Here is a 24,438-nt window from a genome sequence, read left to right as displayed (position 1 = left end):
AGAAAGAAACTAGGCAATAGAAGTCTTAGTGCTAAGAGTGGCCGATTACTAAGGAGTGGCCATAACTATAGCAGTCACCCTATCTTTGGTCGAATGTAGATTAGTCATATATACAAAGGGCAAAGCTGTTGTTTAACCACTCGTGCAAATATTGATTTGAGAGCAAGCGTATGATTTTAAAATTGAACCACGAGTATTAATTATAATTATATAATATAATTATAATATTAGTATGAATTTATCGCCCTAAGTTATTATGATGCGATATCACATATTGGGCCCCCACCTGCTTGTCATTTGCGGCCGTAACGGCCTCTCCGCACTTATGAGAGTTACCCTGCGCTAATGACTAAAGTTTCTTGATACATGTGGAATTACCCTAACAGGGCTTGTTGTAAAGGCTTTGTGAAGGACTTGGGTCCTGCCCACCATACTCAGTTTAAGCCATTCAATTATAAACCAAATTATTTTGAAAATAGGGCTGACTTTCCTTTGTCTGAAGTTTTAAGTAAAGAAAATAGAATTTTCAGTGTAACCTCAACCAATCTAGGCTTTATATTCATAACTTGCTAAAATGGAGTATGTCCTTTAAAAATCACACTGGGCAGGACGAGGATAGGTGTGGTCAGGTACATAAAAAATACTGACTGACTAATTTTGTTCAGTTTTAGATGATGAATGTATAATTGCACAAAAACTCAGCCTCACTGTGCAGACTAGAGGGGGAACGCGGCCAGCGTTCTGGGAACAATGCCTCAGGCTAATTTAGGGCTAGATTTATGATTTATTTATTTTGTTATTTAATCTCTGTTTTATTAATAAATGGGGCATTATCTATGAAAAGGGACCTTATTGTCGATGGCGCTTACGCCGCACAGCGTCGCGCGGCATTGTATTTATATCGGACATAAGGTCCCTTTTCATAGATAACGTCACAAATGTAAATTTTACAGGAATGTATAATTATGTAGACGAACCTCTTGGTACATTTTTAGGCTTTTTGTGAAATAATGTGTAAGTACTTAATATTTTTTCCATCGTCATCATTTGCCGTAATCTAGCGTACACGGACTATAAACAGAAGGGGGTGACCAGTCCCTCCTATGACTCGTTCATGGTGCAAAGGCTGTCCATATATCCAGCTTGGATATGTACATAGTATCATGGGCACCTTTGCACTGCGAACGGCAGGAAGCTGTGTTCTACGAACATAAGTGTCTTCATCAATACATAACTTTTTCTAATTTAAATTTTAATTTAATTGATTAGGTACTAATAAGGTACTATAGTTTATGTAAGTACCAAATTCAATATCATGTCATACAACGATTCCGTTTATTCTTGTTAATTAATAAACAGTAAAGCAATTTGTGTTAATTACTTTCCAATCAATTACATTAAATCAATTGCTTACTTTGATTAATAGATAACAATTTCGGAAATTACATTCTAAAGCTGTCTTTTATTGAAGTTGTTAAGCATTATGTGTTGATAATGAAAAAGGGGAAAATATCGACCATTTATTGAAAGGTATTTTCGTAGTCGCTTTCAACTCCAAAGCGGGAAAACACTGTCATTGGCTACGAGCGAAGCGCTACGAAATCGTTGGCAGTGAAAGTGTTAAATAAATTTAAAATACCCGACTAATACGTATATAGGCTTACACTTATGCGACAAAATCCTGCGTTTAGATTTTTCAATATCCCCTTATGATACTCGTAAGTTAATGTGATAATATTAACTCTAATCGAATTTAAACTGTTGTGAGTAGACATACCTACTAACATTGAATAATTTCAATACACGCGCGATGCACGGCCGTCGTGAACGCTGCTCACACTGTTAGTGCTTAAGAAAGGAGACCTAGGCTCTCCGAAACATGTCGCGCGAGTGACTTAAAACAAGTGAGTCTAAACCGTAACATTATTCGATAGTTTAGTTTAGTTTAGTTTATTTATCTCAATATACAATTTTCATACAGGTAATATATACATACATATCAGCTTGTACTGTCGTATGATGATCGTTTTTTTTAGAATAATAATAAGAATTAGAACCGAACATCAAAATATAAAGTAATATAAAATGAGTACATAACAAATCAAAACAAAACAAATAGAATTAAATTAAAAACGTCAAAATATCACAATAGTAAAAAATATAAAAATAAAACAATATAAACTCTGTCCGTAATGTGTAAATGTGCATACAACTTTGTATCTAAATCGGATGACAATGCAATATTATGGTACCATCGAGCTTCTGATGATGGAGACAGGAGGTCGCCATAGGCACTCTGTGATGAAACAACGCAACCTTATCGTATTAGGATTTTACAGAATAGGGTATTTGACTGTATTTAAAATAAATTATTTTACACCATGCATGAAATAATGCACCAGGAGATTAGTAGAGAAACGTTGACAGCAGTTATTTTTAGACACAATTTCTAATTTTAAAACCCGTATAAAACTATAATAATTGTGACGTCACATGCTAGTGTTTCATATAAATTCTAATATCTGGGTGACCGAGCTTCGCTCGGAAAACATATAAAAACTCGAAAATGCGCGTTTTCCCAGAGATCTGATCGATTTTTCGCCCCCGAAAACCCCTACATACCAAATTTCATCGAAATCGTTAGAGCCGTTTCCGAGATCCCCGAAATATATATATATATAAAAATAAAGAAATAAACAAGAATTGCTCATTTAAAGGTATTAGATAGATTAGATAGATAGATAGATAAATTCCATAGTAGCAAAATCGTTTTGACAGTTCTAAAAAAGAAACTGATTTGACTAGTAGTCAAACACCGTATTGTCTCGATGAGTATTAGTTGCCTGTGGAAAGAAAAGTACAGTCAGCGATAAAAGCTTGTAGGTACCAAGAATGTTTTGTTTGTAAATATCTTCATTAAACAGATTTTCGCCTCATTTCCTTTACATGTACAAAAAGATATTTCGATATATACGTGTATATAGTAAATAGGTTATGTAATGTGTACATGTACGTCACGTAATTTAATCAGGCACATTACGAGGTAAAGTATTGTCTAAAACATAGCTCCACGGGCATGTAATGGATACGACAAGTAACGCCACAGATATACGCCGTAAATAGACGCCGCATGTGCTGGAACGTCTGTGAAACGTATTTAAACTGTCAAGATAATTGAAACGAGTACCTGACATTAAACCGATTTTTTGTCCGCTCTGATTTGTGTCCGTACATTCGACGCCAAGTAAACATAATTATGTTTACATTTTACGCCTTATTACAAAGGAGTAAGATGCAAAAATGTAAACATATCTTTGACGTCAACTGTACATGCGTTTTAAAATAGAAATAATTTTATTAATGAGCACAAACGCAAAATAGAAAATTATACATAACAGAGAAACAAAAAAGGATAAGGTGCCATGAAATGGTCTCACCTTAGCATGTTGCTGGCGACTTCCAGCGCTGATCTTCCGATGAGACCATCCGGTGAAACAACAGGTTTTAGTGCGAGCGAGACTCCCGCGCGAATGACAGCTAACTGATATGATTCCAATATCGTTCAAATATATCATTTAAATGGTTTGATGTCAGGTGCAGTTCGTACTGGCTACAGCAATGATTGAAATTGATAATTATGTAGACCACCGTTTTGGCACTAGAACAAGGTGCTTATGACTATAGTCTATTTTTTTATTCGGTAGACTGAAATGACAGATAATAGTATGAACATGAAATGTCATTTCATACTATTAACTGTCATTTCAGTCTACCGAATAAAAAAATAGACTTTAGTTTACTTAGATATATGTAGACATAGCATATAGAACGAGCATCGATAATTGAGTTTATCGATATAGGAAGTCCCTACCTGTCAAGAAAATTTGCCCCACGGTTTCCTATGTCTGGATATATGTCTGTAGGGGAAGCAGATATACGTGTAAATATTTTGCACAAACACACATCCATCATGCTAACTCTTTTACTTGGGAACGTTCCGCACGAATATTATTTATATGTTTTGTCATTGCTAATGTAAAGGATTCGATCCATTTCGATCTTATTTTGATTTTACGTTGGTAATTATTTTAATAACAGCGCACCTTATCCTGAGCTGTATTCATATTATTTTTAAATATATTAGGGTTTATTATTCACTAGCGACCCGCCCCGGCTTTGCACGGGTTAAACAATTATACATAAACCTTCCCCTTGAATTACTCTATCTATAAAAAAACCGCATCAAAATCCGTTGTGTAGTTTTAAAGATCTAAGCATACATACAGTCAGACAGACAGGGAAGCGACTTTGTTTTATACTATGTAGTGGTTCAATATGATTTGTACATTTGTTTCTGGTTGAACTTCGATCAAAAATGGTACTGATCATATCCATAACCGTTTCTGAATAAGCCTCCGTATGAGGTCTATGTCACACATTTTTATTCTTATTTTTTTACCTATATAATTAATTTCAAATACTTGTCACACTAATATATTTTATTTACTATTTTTTACACAAATTCTTCTTTATCGGTAGTAAATATTATACTTTATATGAGTAACCAAATAAATGTACTGGTTGCTTTATGTAACCGGGTACGGGCTAAAATGCAGTAAAGTAATAATATAATAATTGTAGACAAACTAACAAAATAATACACTTGCAGTTAAAAGTTACAATTTAAACTTGTTGACACCCCTGTTAACATTGAGGATTGGACAGCCTAAAAGAATCCTCAAAACAATAAAAAGCGGCCAAGTGCGAGTCGGACTCGCCCATGAAGGGTTCCGTATTTATAGTCCGTCAACCAAATCTTGTCAGTAGCAATGTAAAGCAAACTAAAGTAGGGCAACACTCAAAGAGCAGTATTGCGCTAAGAAAAGCAGCAATGTACATCGAACCAACAGATTTTTTTTTCCGCTGAGCGCGCCCTGTGTACGTCAATTCAAATTGTCACTCGCGGTTTATTGAAAAAAATTGAAACATGGACGGACAATTTAAAAGCGATGTTAAAACAATGTTAATCAAAATGATGAACAAATTTGAAGATACCAAAAACAACTGCTTATATTCTCTTTGTTCCCTATCTATGTCTTCTAAGTGTACTAAAATAAAATCATATCAAAATGCAGATATTTAGATAGTGCATATATTTGTTATTTACAATATAATATGCCACTTGTTAATGTAAATTAGTGTACTGTTCTGGATGAATATGACATACCTGTGTAATTTTTTTGATTGGTATATATTGTACAATATACATATTAAAAATAAAACAACTGATATTTGGGTGTTTATTTAATTTAAAGGTAAATAAGATAAGGGTCACTTTTCGACTTGGTTGCGTTGTACACGTACATAAACCGCCATAGGTAAGTATTGTCTGAAAAGATACTACCTACTACGAACGCCTTATATTGGGCAAGATTTAATCCTGCAACAAACATGTATGGATTAGGTAGATATTGCGAAAGAACGGCGATATAATCAAGGCTCTTAATACTGTTTAAAAGGTTTACCTTTGTAAATAGTCACAACTGATTGCTGAAAATATTAGACATGTGGGCCTATGGACGGTTTCCAGGACACAATTTATGGTCTTGTTGGATAGATTTAGGCATACGTTTTAATTTTATTTATGCCTTTTAACCCTAAAACAAAAAAACTGAACATAATCTTAAAAGTTCGAAAGAGTTCTTCCAGTGTGTACTTGTCATAACCTCAATTTTTAGTAATGTTTACCATCAACGAGAATGATTGTACATTGTAGGCCCCTTAGCTTTGCTTATTCTTATTTAATGTATTGGTATATAATGGTGACAGCAGAAATATCTCTTGAAACAGAAACGATTCAGAATGAAAACCAAATGAAAACAAATAAGTTGACGGCTGTCGTTTAGGATCCACATTCCACAGATAAAACACAGATGACACGCATTTTGGAATTATTCGAAACAGTGTTGCTAACCCGCGATTTTTCAAATTTGCCGCCTTTTACTACTGACAGGATTTGGTTGACGGACTTTAAGCGATTTATGACGTATTAAAAAAAAACTACTTACTAGATCTCGTTCAAACCAATTTTCGGTGGAAGTTTACATGGTAATGTACATCATATATTTTTTTTAGTTTTATCATTCTCTTATTTTAGAAGTTACAGGGGGGGGGACACACATTTTACCACTTTGGAAGTGTCTCTCGCGCAAACTATTCAGTTTAGAAAAAAATGATATTAGAAAACTCAATATCATTTTTGAAGACCTATCCATAGATACCCCACACGTATGGGTTTGATGAAAAAAAAAATTTTGAGTTTCAGTTCGAAGTATGGGGAACCCCAAAAATTTATTGTTTTTTTTCTATTTTTGTCTGAAAATCTTAATGCGGTTCACAGAATACATCTACTTACCAAGTTTCAACAGTATAGTTCTTATAGTTTCGGAGAAAAGTGGCTGTGACATACGGACGGACAGACAGACGGACAGACGGACAGACAGACAGACAGACATGACGAATCTATAAGGGTTCCGTTTTTTGCCATTTGGCTACGGAACCCTAAAAACGATCGCGTCTTCATCTAACAAAACCTTAACAAGAGCCTTTCACACTCCCAAGTTCCATAAACACGGCGTATCAACGGGAATCCAAACACGTTCTTTTGTTCCACAAAAATGGAACACCGGGAACAAAAATACAGTCGTATCCGTATTCATGCAAAAAGGCGCCTTCTAAACGTTTGAGTGGCAACCTTTTCATGACGTAACGTGTCTACGCCGCTGTGTGCTACGACTGCTACGAGTACGGCCGTAGCGGATCAGTGTGCCCGTAGACCCGCTACGGAACGGTCGTGCGGCGCCGCCATCTTAGCGACTTGTTGCCGATGCCGCGATTTTGTGTGAATTCCATTTTCGAAATTTTGAATGTGCCAGTGTTAATAGCGTAAACGTTGTGGTTTTTGATGTATGTTTTTGGAAATTGCTCAACGGAATTTATGTAGTTTGGAATTTCAGTCTATAATAATTAAAACTATTTAATTTTGTAAGTGATTTTGAATAAGAAACCCAAGTGGATTTGATTTCTTGCTGAGATTTTGTTTATATTTTGAGGAATAAGGACTTGTTCTGAAAGATATGATTGTTTTTGTCTTATCTTTGTTGTTCAAAATTGTCTTATTTTCTATATATGATGATTAGTTATTGTAATCGCAGTCATTATAATTAATTCATGTGTAAGAATGGTTTTGAAATTAGGTAATCCTACCATATTACAACAAGCCCACGTTTTTGATTCAAGCTAAAAGTAATGAAATTAGAAATTTTAAATACTAAGATTGAAAGACAAACGGAAATCCAATCTTTAACTTAAGATCATACTAGACAAATTTAAGAAAATGTATAATATCAAAAGCTAAATCCCCAATAAATATACTCAAATGAATATTTAATACAAGCAAATCCTGAATTTAAAGCGATTCAATAAACTATGTAAATGAAAACATTAAAATAATACCCGCAGAGAAAAGAAAAAGAAACTGGCACATTACAAATGTACACAAAATTAAAAGCGCGATGAAAAATAAGTGAAACGGAAAAACAAAAGAGCGTTCAGGGCCCGATTCGGATTTTGAACTAGATATCTATTAGATATCCATTAGACAAGATACGACAACGATATTTTAAAGATCTAGCCTGTCATTTTTGACATTTCCGCGATTCTGGAGATACTTTTGAACGATTTTCACGATGTCTAAAACGTCTCGTTATGTATTTTTAGATCTCAAAACGATTTTGAAATGATCTTAATACGATAATTTAACGTAAAACTTTGGTTGCCCGAATTGAGCTGCAAAAGATATCTAGTTGAAATCTAAACTACCAAGTATCTAGTACATATCGTATCGTTCTCTTCTATAGAACGGACCTTGTTTTCCGAATACGCGGTGAGTCTCGAGCGAAAATGACTGTTCTTGAGTACTTTTAATGAAGAAAAATGTAGGTACTGTTGTTACGTGAAATAGTGAATAGTTGGCGGAATGAGGATCGAGAGGACATGCTTTTGGTCGATGCTGCAAGCATTGGCGTTATTGCCTACCATGGCTTTGAAGGGTAAGTTAAATTTGGTTAAGTACAATAGTTATTTGTACAACAAGAGATCAGTTTGATATTTCTTCGAGTGCTTATTTTAAGTCCCGTGCAAGCGAAAGATTCTATACTAGATTCACGAGCGTAGCGAGTGAATCTAATTTAGAATCTTGAGCGTAGTAAGGGACTCAAAAGCGCACGAGATGTAAATAACTTTGATCTCGTGTAGTTCACAAAACTTTTCACCTCAGCAGTGAGAACATATTAGAGAACCCAAAAAATGTATTCCTTCTTCATCACTTACCTCTATTCACTCATGTTTTCTTAAGATATACCAACAATAAAATTTTCACCTCAGCAGCTCGAACAAGCGTTTTGCTCACTGAGTGAGCAAAATCGCATTTTGCTCATTTTGTGTCACTCAGTGAGCAAAATGCGATTTTGTTCACTGTTTTTAAGTAGCAAAGTACCCTTGTTCGAGCTGCTGAGGTGAAATGAAATTTTATACTTTTAGTGTCACTTGCATCATGCTTTTAGTGTCACTATCGAAGAATGCTAAAAATATCATGGAGAGATCGAATAACAAATGTAGAACTTTTGCAAAGAATGAAGAAGAAATTAGAACTTTTGGAAACAGTAAAGAAAAGAAAAATCTCATATTTTGGACATATACAGTGTGACATTTGAGTTGTGATCAGTAATATGTTTTTCTAACTCCATAAACAACGAGCAATTTAATGCCCCTACTCTTACTAAAATCAGACAAGATTTTTTTTATTTTTTTGTTTATTTTTTGTCATTTATTTTACTTTTACAAGTGGCAATGTGGTATTTAAACAGCTTTGTAAGATATCTCAAATGAAAAATTAAGTAAATTTTATTTCTAACTGGGACAAATGACAAAATTGATGTCAATGACAGTTCCGATTCAAAGAGGCGATTCAATTTACTAATTTAAATATCTAAAATAATAGAAGGCAAAATAAAGGGCAAAACGGTAAGAGGAAGATGGAATCTAGCCTGGATGGATAATTTTAAAAGCTGGACTCATATACTTGGTCAACCAGATCTTGACAGTAGAAAAAGGCGGCAAATTTGAAAAATGTAGGCGCGAAGGGATATCGTCCCATAGAAAATTTGAACTTCGCGCCTTTTTTTACTGACAAGATTTGGTTGACCAGCTATATTAATGACGCTGCGAACCTGAGCAGAATGCCACAGGATAGGAATAAGTTCCGAGAGATGGTCGCCGGTGTCCGATGAGGACATGGCACAACAAGAAGCATCATTCACTAACCCGGAGTTACCTGGAGTTATCATGGTTACCAGTACAATTAACACTGGGTTAACGGTTTAACCGGTTAACCCCGGGTTAGTGGGGTGGTTCAAGTGGCGCCTAGTGATATAATCTCATCTCGCTATACGGCCTCCTAGCCTAGTCGGTGCCTGCGATGCAGGAGGTTCCGGGGTCGAATCCTGGTAAGGGCACTTATTTGGGTGTTTAACACAAATATTTGTTCCTGAGTTCAAAAAGTTATTTCTTGTTATCAAACGGATTATATGGATAATGGATATGTGTCATGGACATAGTAAATAAATAAATATCAATAAGGCTAAGCATCACGAAAAACAATAATCAGACAATGAGATGTATTGAAAAGCAAGTAATCATAAATTATTTCCATTTATTCAACATGACACTTAACAAGATGCACTTGTCCGTTTTTTTTAGGGTTCCGTACCTCAAAAGGAAAAAACGGAATCCTTATAGAATCAGTCGTGCGTCTGTCTGTCCGATTCCCCCCCCCCCATTATCTCTGAAACAACTGGGTCTAAAATTTTGAAAATACACAAAATAGTTATTTACCTATAGCTGACAGGAAAACCTATTAGAAATAAGCAGTCAAGCGTGAGTCGGACTTAATGTACGGAACTCTTGGAACGCGAGTCCGACTTGGCCGGTTTTTTACTTGTATTTTTAAAACCACTATATGTGTTTTACTCCATTATTATCAACATAGTGACAGATTAAATAAGCGCGTACCAAAATACGCAGAAACACATTCAAGAAACGAAATCCGCCCATAACTGAGGCTCATAAAATTCCTCGTGTGACGTGACTTATTAAATACAAACTTTTTTCAAGCCACTTTATTATCGGCATTGTCTTAGTCGTGAAATTAAGCTACATTCGTGACGGATCCCGAACCACCTAAAACTGCAATAAAATTGTTATAAAAAACTAAGCCTCAGTATTGGCAGAGAGAAGTAGAAGTATAGAGTGTCAATCTCTATATAAAACGTGCTGTTTACGTTGTAATTGATAATCGTGAAAATACAGAAACATACTCTGATCGCTATCTCAAATACGACATTACAATGAAACTAGGGGTCACAAAACCGTGGGTATTTTAGAAAACCGCTTTTTCAGTTTTTGTGAAACAGCACTCGAGAAAGCCGGTTTTATCAAAGTTAAAACCCGGTTTTGGCAATTGGCTTAAAACCCGGTTTTTCCATTTTTTATTTATTTCGGTGAAACCGGGTGTGTGACCCCTAAATGAAACATAATAAACTTTTTAACCATTTAAAAAATTTAAATCTTTAAAAAATGGCGTTTTGTAAGAAGTATTTAAGTGACAGCGTCTGGCATATACAGCATTTGAAATTGAGAAATTATAAGATAGGATATAAAATCACAAAATTGCCGAAGCTTATGTTTTTATAAACAGTGTAACAATGGCGATGGGATGGCGAAAATAATCAAGAAACCAGATTTATTCGTAGACAATGAAATAAACATGAAAGTATTATTTGTGCTCATTATTTTTTATGATCATAACCTATCTATAGCTATATAATTCTCGTACCGGGAGGGCGCTGTAGCACGAGAAAACAATTTTTAAGTTACATACGAGTAGATCATATTTAGGTAGGTACCTACTCTTTTGGTCAATAACTTTTAAAAATTATGAAGTCTTTAAACTTCCTATTTTTCATACCAATTCAATAATTATTATCTTCAATGTACGCTGTCATCAGTGTAATCGACGTTGCTTGTCACGATTTAAACATAACAAAACTCACAATACATTGCACTCTAAGAATAGAGTAAACTTTAAACTAAGACTAGAGTAAAAGTAAACACAAGTTATTTTAAAACGTCGCTGAACGAATGTTGGTCAGTTTGAGGAGTACAGTCTACAGTTTAATTTTTTGCTCCTGCTACAGGCCCTACTCTGTTTTTTTTTTGTTTCGTATTTTATTATAAATGGGCTTACTCATGGCCACAGACTAGCCGAGGCGAAGAGTGCAGAAGGTGCCTGTTCACCCTTGATTTGAAGGTTGCCGGGGTATATTGGCTTAACACTCTTTATTTAACTTCTCTCTGGTATTGTCGAATAAAAATCTAAGTTATATAAGGGTCGGTATGGTACCGATCGCACCTGTCACCGAATGCTAATGCTCACACAGAAATGGCGTTCCCTTCGCTTTTCGATCGGTTTTATGTACCACGAGAAATGGGCCTGAATTGCATTAGAAGTGTGAGGTTCCGTGATATTGAATACTTACAATAATAGGTAGGTTAGAAAGGTGTGATTGAGGATTATAACCTATTGATTTCTTAAAATTTGCCCGAGATGAAAATTTATTATAGAGCCGATATGACCCCATTTATGTTAAGCTCAATAAGGCTTGTGATGTGGGTACTCAGACAACATCCATGACACCTTATCAGTTATCACACACCTTAACTACGGTATTCGATAAAACAAATTTGTAAGGAAACGTTCAAAGTCGTTCACACGGCGTCTATGCGGAAAAGCCGTCTGAACGATTTTGAACGTCTCTATACAAATTTTGCTGTCACTATGGTATTCGATAAAATCCCGTATACGGTATACGGGAAAAATTAACGCTGTGTGAACCTAGCCTAATTGTCAAATTATTCAACTCGATACGCAAATATAGTCTTATAAAAGGCACCGTGGATAGTGTATCTACCTACTTATACCTATTTAATGGCGTCCTAGCCTAGTCGGTATAGTGTGGTATAGTTCCTGCCTACGAATCTGAAGAATCCAGGATTTGAATCCTGGTAAGGGCGTTTGTATTTTGTTCATTCTGTGGACTAGTACTTATGATATGTTTTTAGTATAACTTACGTCAAACGTTATTTTACGTCAAGTACTATTTCAAAATGTGTCTAATGTAGAACTGTTCCACGCTAATTGACTAAATGCTATCTGGAATCCACTTGAATTTGCTCAGCGGTAAATTTTCGGTTTTATCCAATGAGTCTCCTAACAGGATCACTTTATTCGGCAACCGCGCCGGGCGATCTTTACGGATTGCATTCAAGAGTAAAACTCGTTGGCGGTTCAATTTAGTCTACCATTTTAGATTACAGCTTAAAGATAATTTTGCTAAGAAATTTAAGACTTGAAATCTTAAAATACTCGCTTACATTATACGTATGTGTTAATGACCAGTTGCACCAAACCGTTTGTCATCGTAACAACTTTCATTTACCCGTTCGTTGTAAACATTCCATTTGTCAGCACGAAACGATCTGCCTCGACATTTTTGGTGCGGACTGCTTAGAAATTGAATGCGCTCCCGCCATCTGTATTCCCTGACAAATATGACCTCGGTCTCTTTAAAGCAAGAGTGAACAGGCTATTTACTCTACCGATGAGCTCCATCTTGGGCCCTGTCTTCACTTTCTGTCACATGTGAGATGTGAGTAGTCTAGAGTCAATCGCCGGTACGCTAATAATAATAAATAAAAAAAATGTAGCGTACAGGTATTCAACTAAATTGCAAAGCCGAACAGAACCCTAGTGTACAATTCATTTCAATAACGTGACATGCATTCGCGTTTGCTTTATGTCTATTGTTGTACGGGTTTTGAACAGAGCGCCAAGCGAGACGTTTTGGAACCTCAAAATCCGATACAAAATGACACTCAACGCAAACGCATACGTCACGTCATGCTATCGAATGAAATTTATACTAGGGGAACAGAACCCTAAAAACGTCATTCCGCGTACCCGTTCGGTATGAGCCATTTATTTGCCGAGCTGTTTGCCGATTCGGGAATCGCTGAGCCATCATTGTACACATTTTAGTTTAGCTTTGAATGTTTTGGAAAACATTCTGACGTTCAAATATATGAAGCGATGGCCTGGAAGCACATTCGTACGTTTGAATAGGGAATATTACGCGAAAGTCCGCGTAGGGGGCGCCACTCCCACAATAAGTCACAACCTAAGGGTCTACCGCAAACGAGAGTCGAGATTTTGTTATGTAACCTCTCTATCACTCTTGCATATTGGAGCGATATAGAGGCAGATAGTTGAGTTTCAATTTCGCGTGTCCCGGGTAGGCCCTTTGTGAAAACTTTTCAAAAAACAGTTTGGTACAGTGTGTATAAGTTACTCTATACTCTATGGTATACTTACGTCGCTAGTGCTACATTGTGGCGGCAAAACATTGCAGTTATACTTCCTATTCCAACTTGATTTGTTATTGTGATACGATTTTGACTTGACTTATAAGTGCTTGCGTGTAGTAAAGAGCCATTTTAACTCCGACGTTCGAATTTGTGATGGTAATGGCATGGAAGGCGATCGAACTTTTATAGTCCTACTATTTACCTTTAGGATCTGATAGGAACTTTGAGAGGACTTACAGTGCATCATGCGCACCAATAAAGTCACATTTTAAGAGTGTGGCTTTTCGCTTAAATTGCAGTATGACTAGACTGACAATATGATTAAATACTTAGGTAATTTCGATTGTCATTAATCGTCGATTAACGATGACATGGAATTGCATTATTATATTAGATTAGATAGTACTGGCTCAGTGACCCAAAAAGGATCTCGGTCTCCGACACAAGAGAACCCCACTCTGCCCTATTCTGCGCCTCTTCACGCCAGTTGCCACTCCGGGTGCGGGCAGGTCTTTTAGTGACCTGTACTCCGTCGGTGTACAGGTCTTTTAGGTCTTCGTCACTCCAGCGGTATCTGGAACGCCCGGGCAGACGTTTTTCACCTGGGTGCCCTACATACGCTCTTCTCACAGCTCTATCCTCTCCCATCCTCTCCAGGTGACCGAGCCAGCGGAGTCATGTGGCTTTAATCTTGCCAATTATATTGAGCCACTGCTCCTCTAGCTCCCTGATCTTCCTGCACCTCCAACTTTCATGTTCATCTCTGATAAGTCCGTATATAATTACCTATGTCATTAGAGCTGCATTTTTTGTTTAAAAATAAAACATTATTTTACCCACATCAAACCCGGGGTCGCGGCAAACCTCGACGGCGTTGGCGAGACGACCTTAACGCCTTTGACAGGAACTGGTGGGAGACGGGTCAAGACCGGGATACGTGGAAAAGGAGGAGGGAGGCCTTTGCCCAGCAGTGGGACACTCTAGGCTCATATAAATAAAATAAATACCGTAATTAATCAATTACGGTAAAATAATGGTCGGGTCAATTAATTAATTAGAGTTGGTCAAAGACGCCTAGTCTTAGTGATGTCATATAGTCGAGAAATTGGGACTAGTTCCACCGTGGCGGGGTGGCCTAGGGGTTCAAGGCGTTAGCCCGGATTGCTAAAGACGCCGGTTCGAATCCGGCCTTCACCACTGGAGGGCTTCGTCACTTTTTCTTTAGAATATGACTCTTATTTCAGTTCGTAATTAATGAACTTAGCACACCTAAGAACCATCAAATAGGTACCTACTCCACTTATTACACATACTACGAGTAAGTATTCATTAGATTTCAAATTCAGGTAGCCTCAATTCGACAGCCACCAAAATTTATTCCATTCCTAATTGCTACCTACATAATTAAATGAGTTTATTTCAAGACCTAACTCAAAGAAGCCAAATTAAAATAAATTAATGTAATTAAAATATAGGTTACTAAGGAAGCAGCGGCATAGGTAATGAATTCCAACTGAAAAGAGAAGGCCCTATGACGGAAAGTGAGTCTTAAATGCTACAATTTAGGGTTTATATTCAGTTAAATTTGGTGTGGAAACTTGGACATGTGAAGTTGACGGTTTAAATTACATTTTTATAACTGTAATACGACTTCTCATTATGAAAATAATGTGTTACACAGCGTTACACTGTGGCTTAAGTAGTAATTATTCTTTATCCTTATTTATATTTTTTAATATTGTAGGATCATATTTTTATCATGCAGTAATTAGGGTTCCGTACCCAAAGGGTAAAAACGGGACCCTATTACTAAGACTCCGCTGTCCGTCCGTCCGTCCGTCTGTCACCAGGACAGCCTGGTGACAGACGGACGGACGGACGGACAGCGGAGTCTTAGTAATAGGGTCCCGAACCCACGCCCGAGATCTCACGAACCGTGATAGCTAGACAGTTGAAATTTTCACAGATGATGTATTTCTGTTGCCGCTATAATAACAAATACTAAAACTACTACTAAAAACAGAATAAAATAAAGATTTAAGTGGGGCTCCCATACAACAAACGTGATTTTTGACCAAAGTTAAGCAACGTCGGGCGGGGTCAGTACTTGGATGGGTGACCGTTTTTTTGCTTGTTTTGCTCTATTTTTTGTTCATGGTGCGGAACCCTCCGTGCGCGAGTCCGACTCGCACTTGGCCGGTTTTTTTTTATTAACGAATCCACCCACAACTAAACTTATGTATATCACTGACCAATTATTTAGTAAATAAGCGTGGGCTGATTAGTTATCGATTTGAGAATATTTACTCCGCCTTTACTTCAAACATCTAAGAAGTATGTTAGAAACAATTACTAGATTGGGATGAAATGCGCTCATTTCAGTCGAGGTAGTTTGGCGCTCGAACGCAGTGAGAGCACTAATAGTCCGAGGCTTAAATGGTGCCTTTCACCCGAGTTAAACTGTACTTTTCATTTCGAATATGAGGAAAGTAAAATGGGTACAGTGCCTCAAGGGCCTATTTTAGATTTAAGCTAGTTATTAATTTAGTTTAGTAATACCACTGCACATAGGGGTATGTGCCCCTTAAAGCTGGCCATTAGTCGACTGTAACGAAATGTGGAATTCCTATAAACGGATAGCTAGACTCATTAGTCGAGGAACCTTTAGATTATAGAATCATATTGATTTTTCGCTGGATGCTGACGGTATTTATCAATCGGATGTCAAATTAGCGATTTGTTAACACACGTGCGAGTGCGGATTACGGGTTATTACGGGTTAAGAGCAACACACGGATTGTGGAGGCTGCGGGTTCATGTCCTGCCGGAAGCGTGACTTTTTCCATTTTTTCCTTTAATATAAAATTTGGAATGTCGCTCGCAGACGTATCTACTAGTTATAAAAAAAAAGTTCTTCTAGTTAGGTACTACCAATATATGTAAACTCATTTTAAAATTCCATCACGGCGCTAGTAAAAATTACGATGCCGTAGAGTCGAGGCATTGCGCATGTATGATCAATCAAAATTCACCGGCGGAACTATGCAATAACTGAATTCGTAACTTTACGCATATTTATAGAGGTCGCTGATGTGGAAACGTGATTAATTTAACGGTGTAAAGATGGATAGGTACTATAATACAAGATTTTTTTTCAATAGCGCTAACCACGAAATCGCCAAAAATGTGGTAGTTTCATAGAAAATAAAAATACCGGCCAAGTGAGAGTCGGACTCGCGTTCCAAGGGTTCTGTACATTAAGTCCGACTCACGCTTGACTGCACATTTCTAAAAGGTTTTCCTGTCATCTATAGGTAAAGAACTATTTTGTGTACATTTTTCAAAACTTTAGACCCAGTAGTTTCGGAGATAAAGGGGGCGGGGGAGAGTATGGTCGGACAGACAGACAGACGCACGAGTGATCCTATAAGGGTTCCGTTTTTTTCCTTTTGAGGTACGGAACCCCAATAATAAGCTAAAAGGAAAATTTACGTTGGTGTTACCTTAGCTGTAATTTTAGAAATGGGAATAAGTATTGATAGCAATTTTAGCTAATCCAGATTGAAATAATTTGGCTTGCCGTTTTTAAAGATGTTATATTACATTACATATATACCTAGGGAGGTGAATTCGTGAATGCTCCAGATCGCAGGTGTTTGTGGCCCGAACCGAAGGTGAGGGCCATAAATATGCGATCTGGGGCTTTACGAAATACCGCCCATGGTTTGTCTGAAGTTTTACGTCTTGCCTTGGCCAGGAAGTGAGATTTTCTCTTCGCGTAGCGGGGACGTAAAATACTAAACACTAAAAGTTGTCCACTAACGTCGAAAGTCACTCTAGGGTCTCCATGTGATTATTGTGTAAGCTTTTTGACTTAAAAGAAACAGTTATTTTGCGCTCCGCTAAAATTATTGTTTATTGTTAAATACAGATCCACAATAATAATTATAACACGCGTAATAACAGATGATCTAAACAAGGCTAAATCGTTCATAATTAATAGGATAATAATAGGTTATTAATATTGTATTACCCTGAATTGACGCTTCAAAATACGGGTAAGCTGGGGTGTAGATATTCTGCTTTAATCGCTCGGAGGTAATTTTAAAGCTAAATTATATTTTTCACTAACTCTTAGGGTTGTTATGGGAAACTACTAGGTACATTTTTGTTGGCGACTGGCTGGCATGTGACCTCTTTTTTGACTTTGACTTTATTTTAAAACTAATATACTTTTATACAGAGTGGCTCATTTAAATCGGTCAGTATGGAAAAGTCTGAAACTATAAGACATACGAAGATCTGTTCTTAGGAACCATGTCATCGATTTTAATAACAAGAAAAACTGCATTCATACATTAAAAAAACCTGTACTCAGCTCGGGAATCGAACCCGGACGTTTTGAAAAATAAAACTAAAACTATTTCTATTTAGACATCTATTACTATGAAACATGATGTCTAAAAAGAATAAAATGCATTGTTTTCATATTCTTAAATTTATTTTAGTAAGTGTTCGAAATGACCACCGCCTTTTTATTATTTTGAGTACAGGTTTTTTTTAAATGTATGAATGCAATTTTTCTTGTTATTAAAATCGATGACATGGTTCCTATGTATGTATGTCTTATAGTTTCAGACTTTCCCATACTGACCGATCTAAATGGGCCACCCTGTATACTTGTTTGAATTCTAGTTTCTATGTCAGTCAGTCTGTCTGTGACCGCCTAACTAAGGGCTCGTTTAGCCGATGCGAGAGCTCGCATGCGAGTTTCATTACATTGCGGATTTTGATCGGTCGGTTGAATTGGACGTAACGAACAGTCCGCAATGTAACCAAAATCGCATGCGTGTTCACGCGCCGTCTAAATCAGCCCTAATATATCTTGTGCTGTATTTAATTTAATTAAAATAAGTAATTTATAATAGCCACGCGTTTCCATCATCTCATTCTTATACAGTCCACCCCGTTAGCTATCAATAATCATGGTTTATACGACACTACTACGTAATCATTCCGCACACATTGACATAAATGTCCACATTTGCAACAGTTCCGGGGGTTAGGGTTATTGTCTATGACGGATAGGAGGAAACCGCATTTGACTTGCTAATTGCCTTTTCGCACATGTTGATGACCTCTGTATTGCGTGAGACATGACGAAGAAAATGTGTTCTTGGCAACTATTATAATACCTTCAATTCAAACTGCATCTAAATAATCCAAACTGGTTGTGGCCTGTAACAGGAGCAATACATTAAACAGTAGGTATTAGTCCTCCTCAACCTCAACAGTTGTTTGTCCAATTTTTGAAATAACTTGTTTTACTTGTTAAGTCTACGATGTGTACATTGTTGTATATATTTGGTTCAATAAAGTATAAATACATAAATTAATTAATACTTGTTTAATAAAGTTTAATTAAATAAATTCCTTAATTAACACACTTTAATTGCGAACTTTCTTACGTTTAAAGCGTGACAAGCAACGTCAATTTTATTAGACTGATGATAGCGTACATTGAAAATAATATTTAATTTGTATGAACAAGAGAAATCTAAAGACATAATATTTTTATTTTTTAACAAGAATTTTATCGTTTATAATTAATATTAGCACACTTTTACTGGGTGGAATGAACCGCGTGCTGTGCCACAGAGAATGTGTTACCTATAAGAAATCCTAAAGATAAGTCCGCATTTGTATATAGGTATGTTTGGATAACTTGAACTCATATTTCCTGAATAAAAATTAAACTTCCAATAACACTCGTTCAAAGAAAAGCGCTCTTTAGTTCTATTCATACCCGCAAATCGATAGTCAGTGCCTAGTACTAATTTATCACTTCCAAAAGAGCCGTGGAATTGCAAATTCATTCATTTGGTTAAATTCGGCACCTCCTTTGCCGTATTCTGACGTAATCACACATTGAAGTTGTTCTTTTTAATGGCCTCCTACCTACGGGCCGATTCGAACTATAAATATGTCAATTAATAAATCTAGAAACGATATGTATAAGGAAAAAAACGGAACCCTAATAGTAAATAATATAATTTTAAGATAAATAGTTTAGCAGTTATTCAAGAAAACAGGCAAAAAATGGCCATTCCCCCCCCCCCTATCTCCAAAACTACTGAGTCTAAAATTTTGAAAAAAATACACAAAATAGTTCTTTACCTATATATGACAGGAAAACCTATTAGAAATGTGCATCCAAGCGTGAGTCGGACGCAATGTACGGAACCCTTGGAACGCGAGTCTGACTCGCACTTGACCGGTTACGTTAGGGAAATGCGTATTTTTTCCTGAATTTTCCTCTACTTGACGTATGAGGTACCCTACAAGAGCTAATTTCTACAACATTCTCAACAACCCGGAATTAAATCTAAACATTTCTCCACTGACTAAAAATTGCCAGAAAAAGTAAAAAAAAACTGTCATTATTAACAAAACACAAGAGGTCTTTTGTAGTTCATTTTTCACAAACAAAATGAACACACGAAAAAGCATAGTGTCCTCGAGTTATTAGAGACTATTTCGTTGCAAATAAACTTAAGCATTACCTAATAGATACACTATAGTAGAATATTCTATTTGATTAAGTAATCCCAGAGTATTTAGTATTTAAACCGAAAGTTTTAACTTCAGTCAAAAAACGTAACGTTAATACAGCCTGAAAGCGCCTGCCAGCCAAGCTTTAGAATGAGACAATTTAGAAAAGTTCATTTTGCTGCCAGCAGGGAATACTCGTAGCTCTGAGCTTTTGCACAATAAAGCTCTAGAGATATATTAGCGACTACATACTCTGTAAACGAGCTTTACTTACATAATGAAGCTGACACGCGAAAATAACTTGTATCTCGGATACTTTTGCCGCTGGAAATGTCAATGCTGATAATAAATTATTTTTTAACTAGCAGAAACGTCTGCGAATGCTATTAAGCTTAGAATAAATTTAAAAATGGAGAAATTACTGTCCTGGGTGAGCGATTAAACGAGCAATTCTTGTATATTTATTTATATGTATAATTATATTTCGGGGATCTCAGGAACGGCTCTAACGATTTTGTTGAAATTTGCTATATGGGGGTTTTCGGGGGCGAAATATTGATCCAGCTAGGTTTTATCTCTGGGAAAACGCGTTTTTGAGTTTTTATATGTTTTCCGAGCAAAGCTCGGTCTCCCAGATATTTACCTAGCTTAAAATAAGTGTCTTAATTAAGTGTCTTAATTATTAAGTGGCCATATATACGCCATATTTGTTTCATTAACCTTCTGTCGGCTTTTGCGTCCCATCGGGTCAAGGCCCACATGTCTTTCGTAGAAAGCTTAATAATGTTGACATGGTTTTATATTCCCATGAGCTTATATACATCAGCTTATATTATGTGAAGACATTATGTCGCAAATAACAGTATACGAAAAATTTGTACTTACATATTTTTATTTTCCTTGCTGGCAAAAATATAAATAGGTAGGTAGGTAGTTAAATAGAGATAGACCAAGAAAAGTCTGCAATGATTTTGATAGCACATATGTATAAATATATATATTTATCTATATAAGTATTTATATCGTCGCCTAGCACCCATAGTACAAGCTTTGCTTAGTTTGGGGCTAGGTTGATCTGATAATATTTATTTATTTATTTACTGCGTGTGCTAATGAAAATCGTTGCTGATTTACCTTGGTCTCTCTACAATTCTTCTATTGACAACCACAGGTCAATAATTGGTAGACTATGGGTTACTTTGATCATCGTTTTTTTAACTGTACTTTTTTCAACGGGTCAGTACTGTATTTCTGTTGGTTGCCAACCACGTCATTAAATTCTTAGTCGCGTTATGTCAACCTACTATAGTATATTTTTACCTACTAAGTAATTTTATGAGTGTAGTGAATAATATTCAAATAGTCATTAAGTCAACCTCAAATATAGTTAACTTATTGTAGCGCATTTAAAAAAGTAACTAATGATGTTTTCTATTTGTCCTTTTTCAGATGCTCAAACAACCACAAAGAAATTCCCCGATGACCCGGAGTTTGAGCGGCCGATCGGCAACCACACGTTCTTCCTAGGACGTGAAGCAGTGCTAGGATGCGCTGTCACCAACCTGGGCAAGCATAAAGTAAGTTACACACCTTATGAACACCTTACCAATATCACTACATAGTATAAAACAAAGTCGCTTCCCGTTGTCTGTCTGTCTGTATGTATGCTTAGATCTTTAAGACTACGCAACGGATTTTGATGCGGTTTTTTTAATAGATAGAGTGGTTCACGAGGAAGGTTTATGTATAATTTAACCCGTGCAAAGCCGGGGCGGGTCGCTAGTTTCAAATATACGAGTAAATACTCACGTTAGACCGGGCCGTGTCCGGGCCGGAGCTTCCGGAGCTTCGTTTTCTATGGCAAGCATCACATGATCACCTGTCATCTGACTCATCTGTCATAGAAAAGCGCCAGAAGCTCCGGCCCGGACAGGGCCCGGTCGGCCCGGTCTAAATCCTTAATATAAATTAGACGTAAAGTGGCCCATCGGCAACCACACGTTCTTCCTCAGTGTTGGGCTGCGCTATCAGAAACCCGGGCAAGAATAAAGTAATTTTACACCATTATTTGAGCGGCAACCGGCAACCTCGCGTTTTTCATTGCCCGTTCTTAGGCTGCGTTATCAGATACAAAGTACAACAGCACTTAACTATTTTCACATACCTAAATATTAATTATGAAGCATCTTAACAATTTACTAAATAGGTACAGTCGCCATCAGATATATCGCAGCGGCTAAGGTGCTCAAAAATATCTGAGCACGCACTCTAACGCCCTGAAAATAGAAGCGTGTTCAGATATTTGTGAGCTACTTAGCCGCTCCGTACTGTACTATAAGCTTCGTAGAATTGTATTACAACTAAATATTTTAACGGCTTAGGCTCTAGTTAAAAATACGTTTAACATCAATACGCACTGTGTCAAGGCCGTGATAGGTGGCGCTATCTCCATTCCAGTACAAAATGTGACACGGTTTCCTAACTATAAGCGCTTGATATATCGCTGGATGAGAAATTGAGAATACGTTTGTGCCATACGCCACTTACATTGGTTTACAGGAGAGCGAAAAGGAGCAATAAAAATAATTTCTTGAAATGTTTTACATTTAGGAAATATTGAACTTATTTATCATTTAGGCACATATGTTTACTATTCATAGTGCTAAACAAATATTGTGAATATAGCGGTAATCATAAAATAAAAGCACTTTTATTATTGCCATAACCGTTTTTGATGAGTAAATGTTAAACGTACAATGTATGATATGACACAAAAGTTTTGGATACCTATGTCATATTTTTGTGATAATTTTCTGTTAACAGAGTGTAAATAGTAAAATGCGGATATGGCACAAAATTTTGGAAAAATATATTTTGTGTCACATAAGTGTCAATTATGGCATATTTTTTTTTATTTTAGAAATCATTAAAAAACGATTTTGCTCGAAAATGGATATGGCAGAAACGTATTCTCAGCCGGCGATATGGTAACCTTAAGAGGGGGCGTAAAGCCAGGAAATTAGAAATAAACATAAGATTACGCGCGCCGCCCGAAACTTGCGACGGAAGATTTCACGATTGCGTGGCTTTTGACGTTTTTCTTAATAATTATCTCTAAAAGTATTCTTTCGTTTTAAATTTAATATAAAACTACAATGTCCACGTCACGCACACGCAGCCGGTGTGCACAGGCCTTAAAGGTGACCCGTTAATGATTAAATGATGGCTCACGCTAGACCGGGCCGGGCCCGGGTCGGAGCTTCTGGCGCTTCGTTTTCTATGGAAATCACTTACCACTTGATCACCGATCAGCCGTCATAGAAAATGACATGTCGTATGCCCCGGTCCGGGCCCGGTCCGGTGTAGCGTGAGTCATCTTTAATGAGTACAAAACGCGAGAATGTATAGTGTTATATTAATGTATTATTTGTTTACATAAAAGATCAATTTTGTATTTTCAGGGATTATACAAAAAGTTAGCGCGAAAGAAAACGTGAAATCTATGTCTTAATCAAAACAAGCAACAACGCTTGCACTCCGGGAGTACCGATAGAAGTGAAAACTCACCTCACTATGTTACCGACGCCCGGTAACACGATACATACGTTTAGCGGAGGTATTCTATTCATTTATTATATATTTTTATCATTCTCAATAAGATCACACTTTTTCATTGACATGTTTATTTACATACTGCCATGACAACGTCAAATTATTTGAACATAGGTAAAGAGTCTTGAAAAGGAGTCCGCAACATAAATGTCAAATAACACTGAGTTTTTCTTTATTGATTTAAATGCCATTTAAATTATGAGGGGCTTACGGTCACGTGATCGCCTTACGCTGTCTCGAGTTTATAATTTTTTCGCCACCTCAAAAAGTGCCCAGCGCCGCTAAAGAAGTTTTCACTTCAAAAATCGTCGTATTCGTGCTCGAAGATAGAAAGGTTATTTTTAAAGGTATCTTTAAAATACAATTATATAGCCGTCAGACAATTAACTACAAAATGACTGATAGTTAAATTTAATTTCTAAAAAGAATAGCCACTATTAATAATAGTTATCATCCACAATGCCATTAAGACAACGTAACTTTTGTGCCTTATGTAAAAGGCAATAACCATTAGCATTCAAAAATAACATTAAACTAACATTTACGCTTAATGACCAATACCGTAATAGTGGCCATTACTGGGTATCAGAAAACTATTCGAGTTTTCAGCGCAAGAGGCGCGTTTGGACGAAACGATTTGCTTGACTAAGGGTACGGGAATTTACAGTTTCACTCAAAATAATTTAAGTAAAAAGACGTCCACTGCCGGATAATTATATTTCTTCAAACAAA

General features: G+C 36.6%; 1 protein-coding gene, 1 long non-coding RNA gene and 1 other non-coding gene across 3 annotated transcripts in view; all 3 read left to right on the top strand.

The window, feature by feature from the left end:
* Positions 1 to 24,438, top strand: part of LOC134656367 (uncharacterized) — a 335,518-nt gene that overhangs the window by 120,720 nt on the left and 190,360 nt on the right. The window lies entirely within an intron of this gene.
* LOC134656327 (limbic system-associated membrane protein-like) overlaps positions 7,949 to 24,438 on the top strand; it is a 64,004-nt gene continuing 47,514 nt past the window's right edge. The window contains exons 1-2 of the mRNA XM_063511840.1: positions 7,949 to 8,111; positions 21,544 to 21,671. Coding sequence (XP_063367910.1) covers positions 8,039 to 8,111; positions 21,544 to 21,671 — 201 coding nt within the window. The 5' untranslated portion in view covers positions 7,949 to 8,038. The remainder of the gene's footprint in view (positions 8,112 to 21,543; positions 21,672 to 24,438) is intronic.
* Positions 14,667 to 14,739, top strand: Trnas-gga (transfer RNA serine (anticodon GGA)). The gene has a single exon. It is a non-coding gene; the product is annotated as a tRNA-Ser (tRNA).

The sequence above is a fragment of the Cydia amplana genome, chromosome 18 (assembly GCF_948474715.1).
Source record: "Cydia amplana chromosome 18, ilCydAmpl1.1, whole genome shotgun sequence".
Lineage (NCBI taxonomy): Eukaryota > Metazoa > Arthropoda > Insecta > Lepidoptera > Tortricidae > Cydia > Cydia amplana.
Note: the sequence above shows the minus strand (reverse complement) of the source record. Positions and strands in the feature narration are given on the sequence as shown.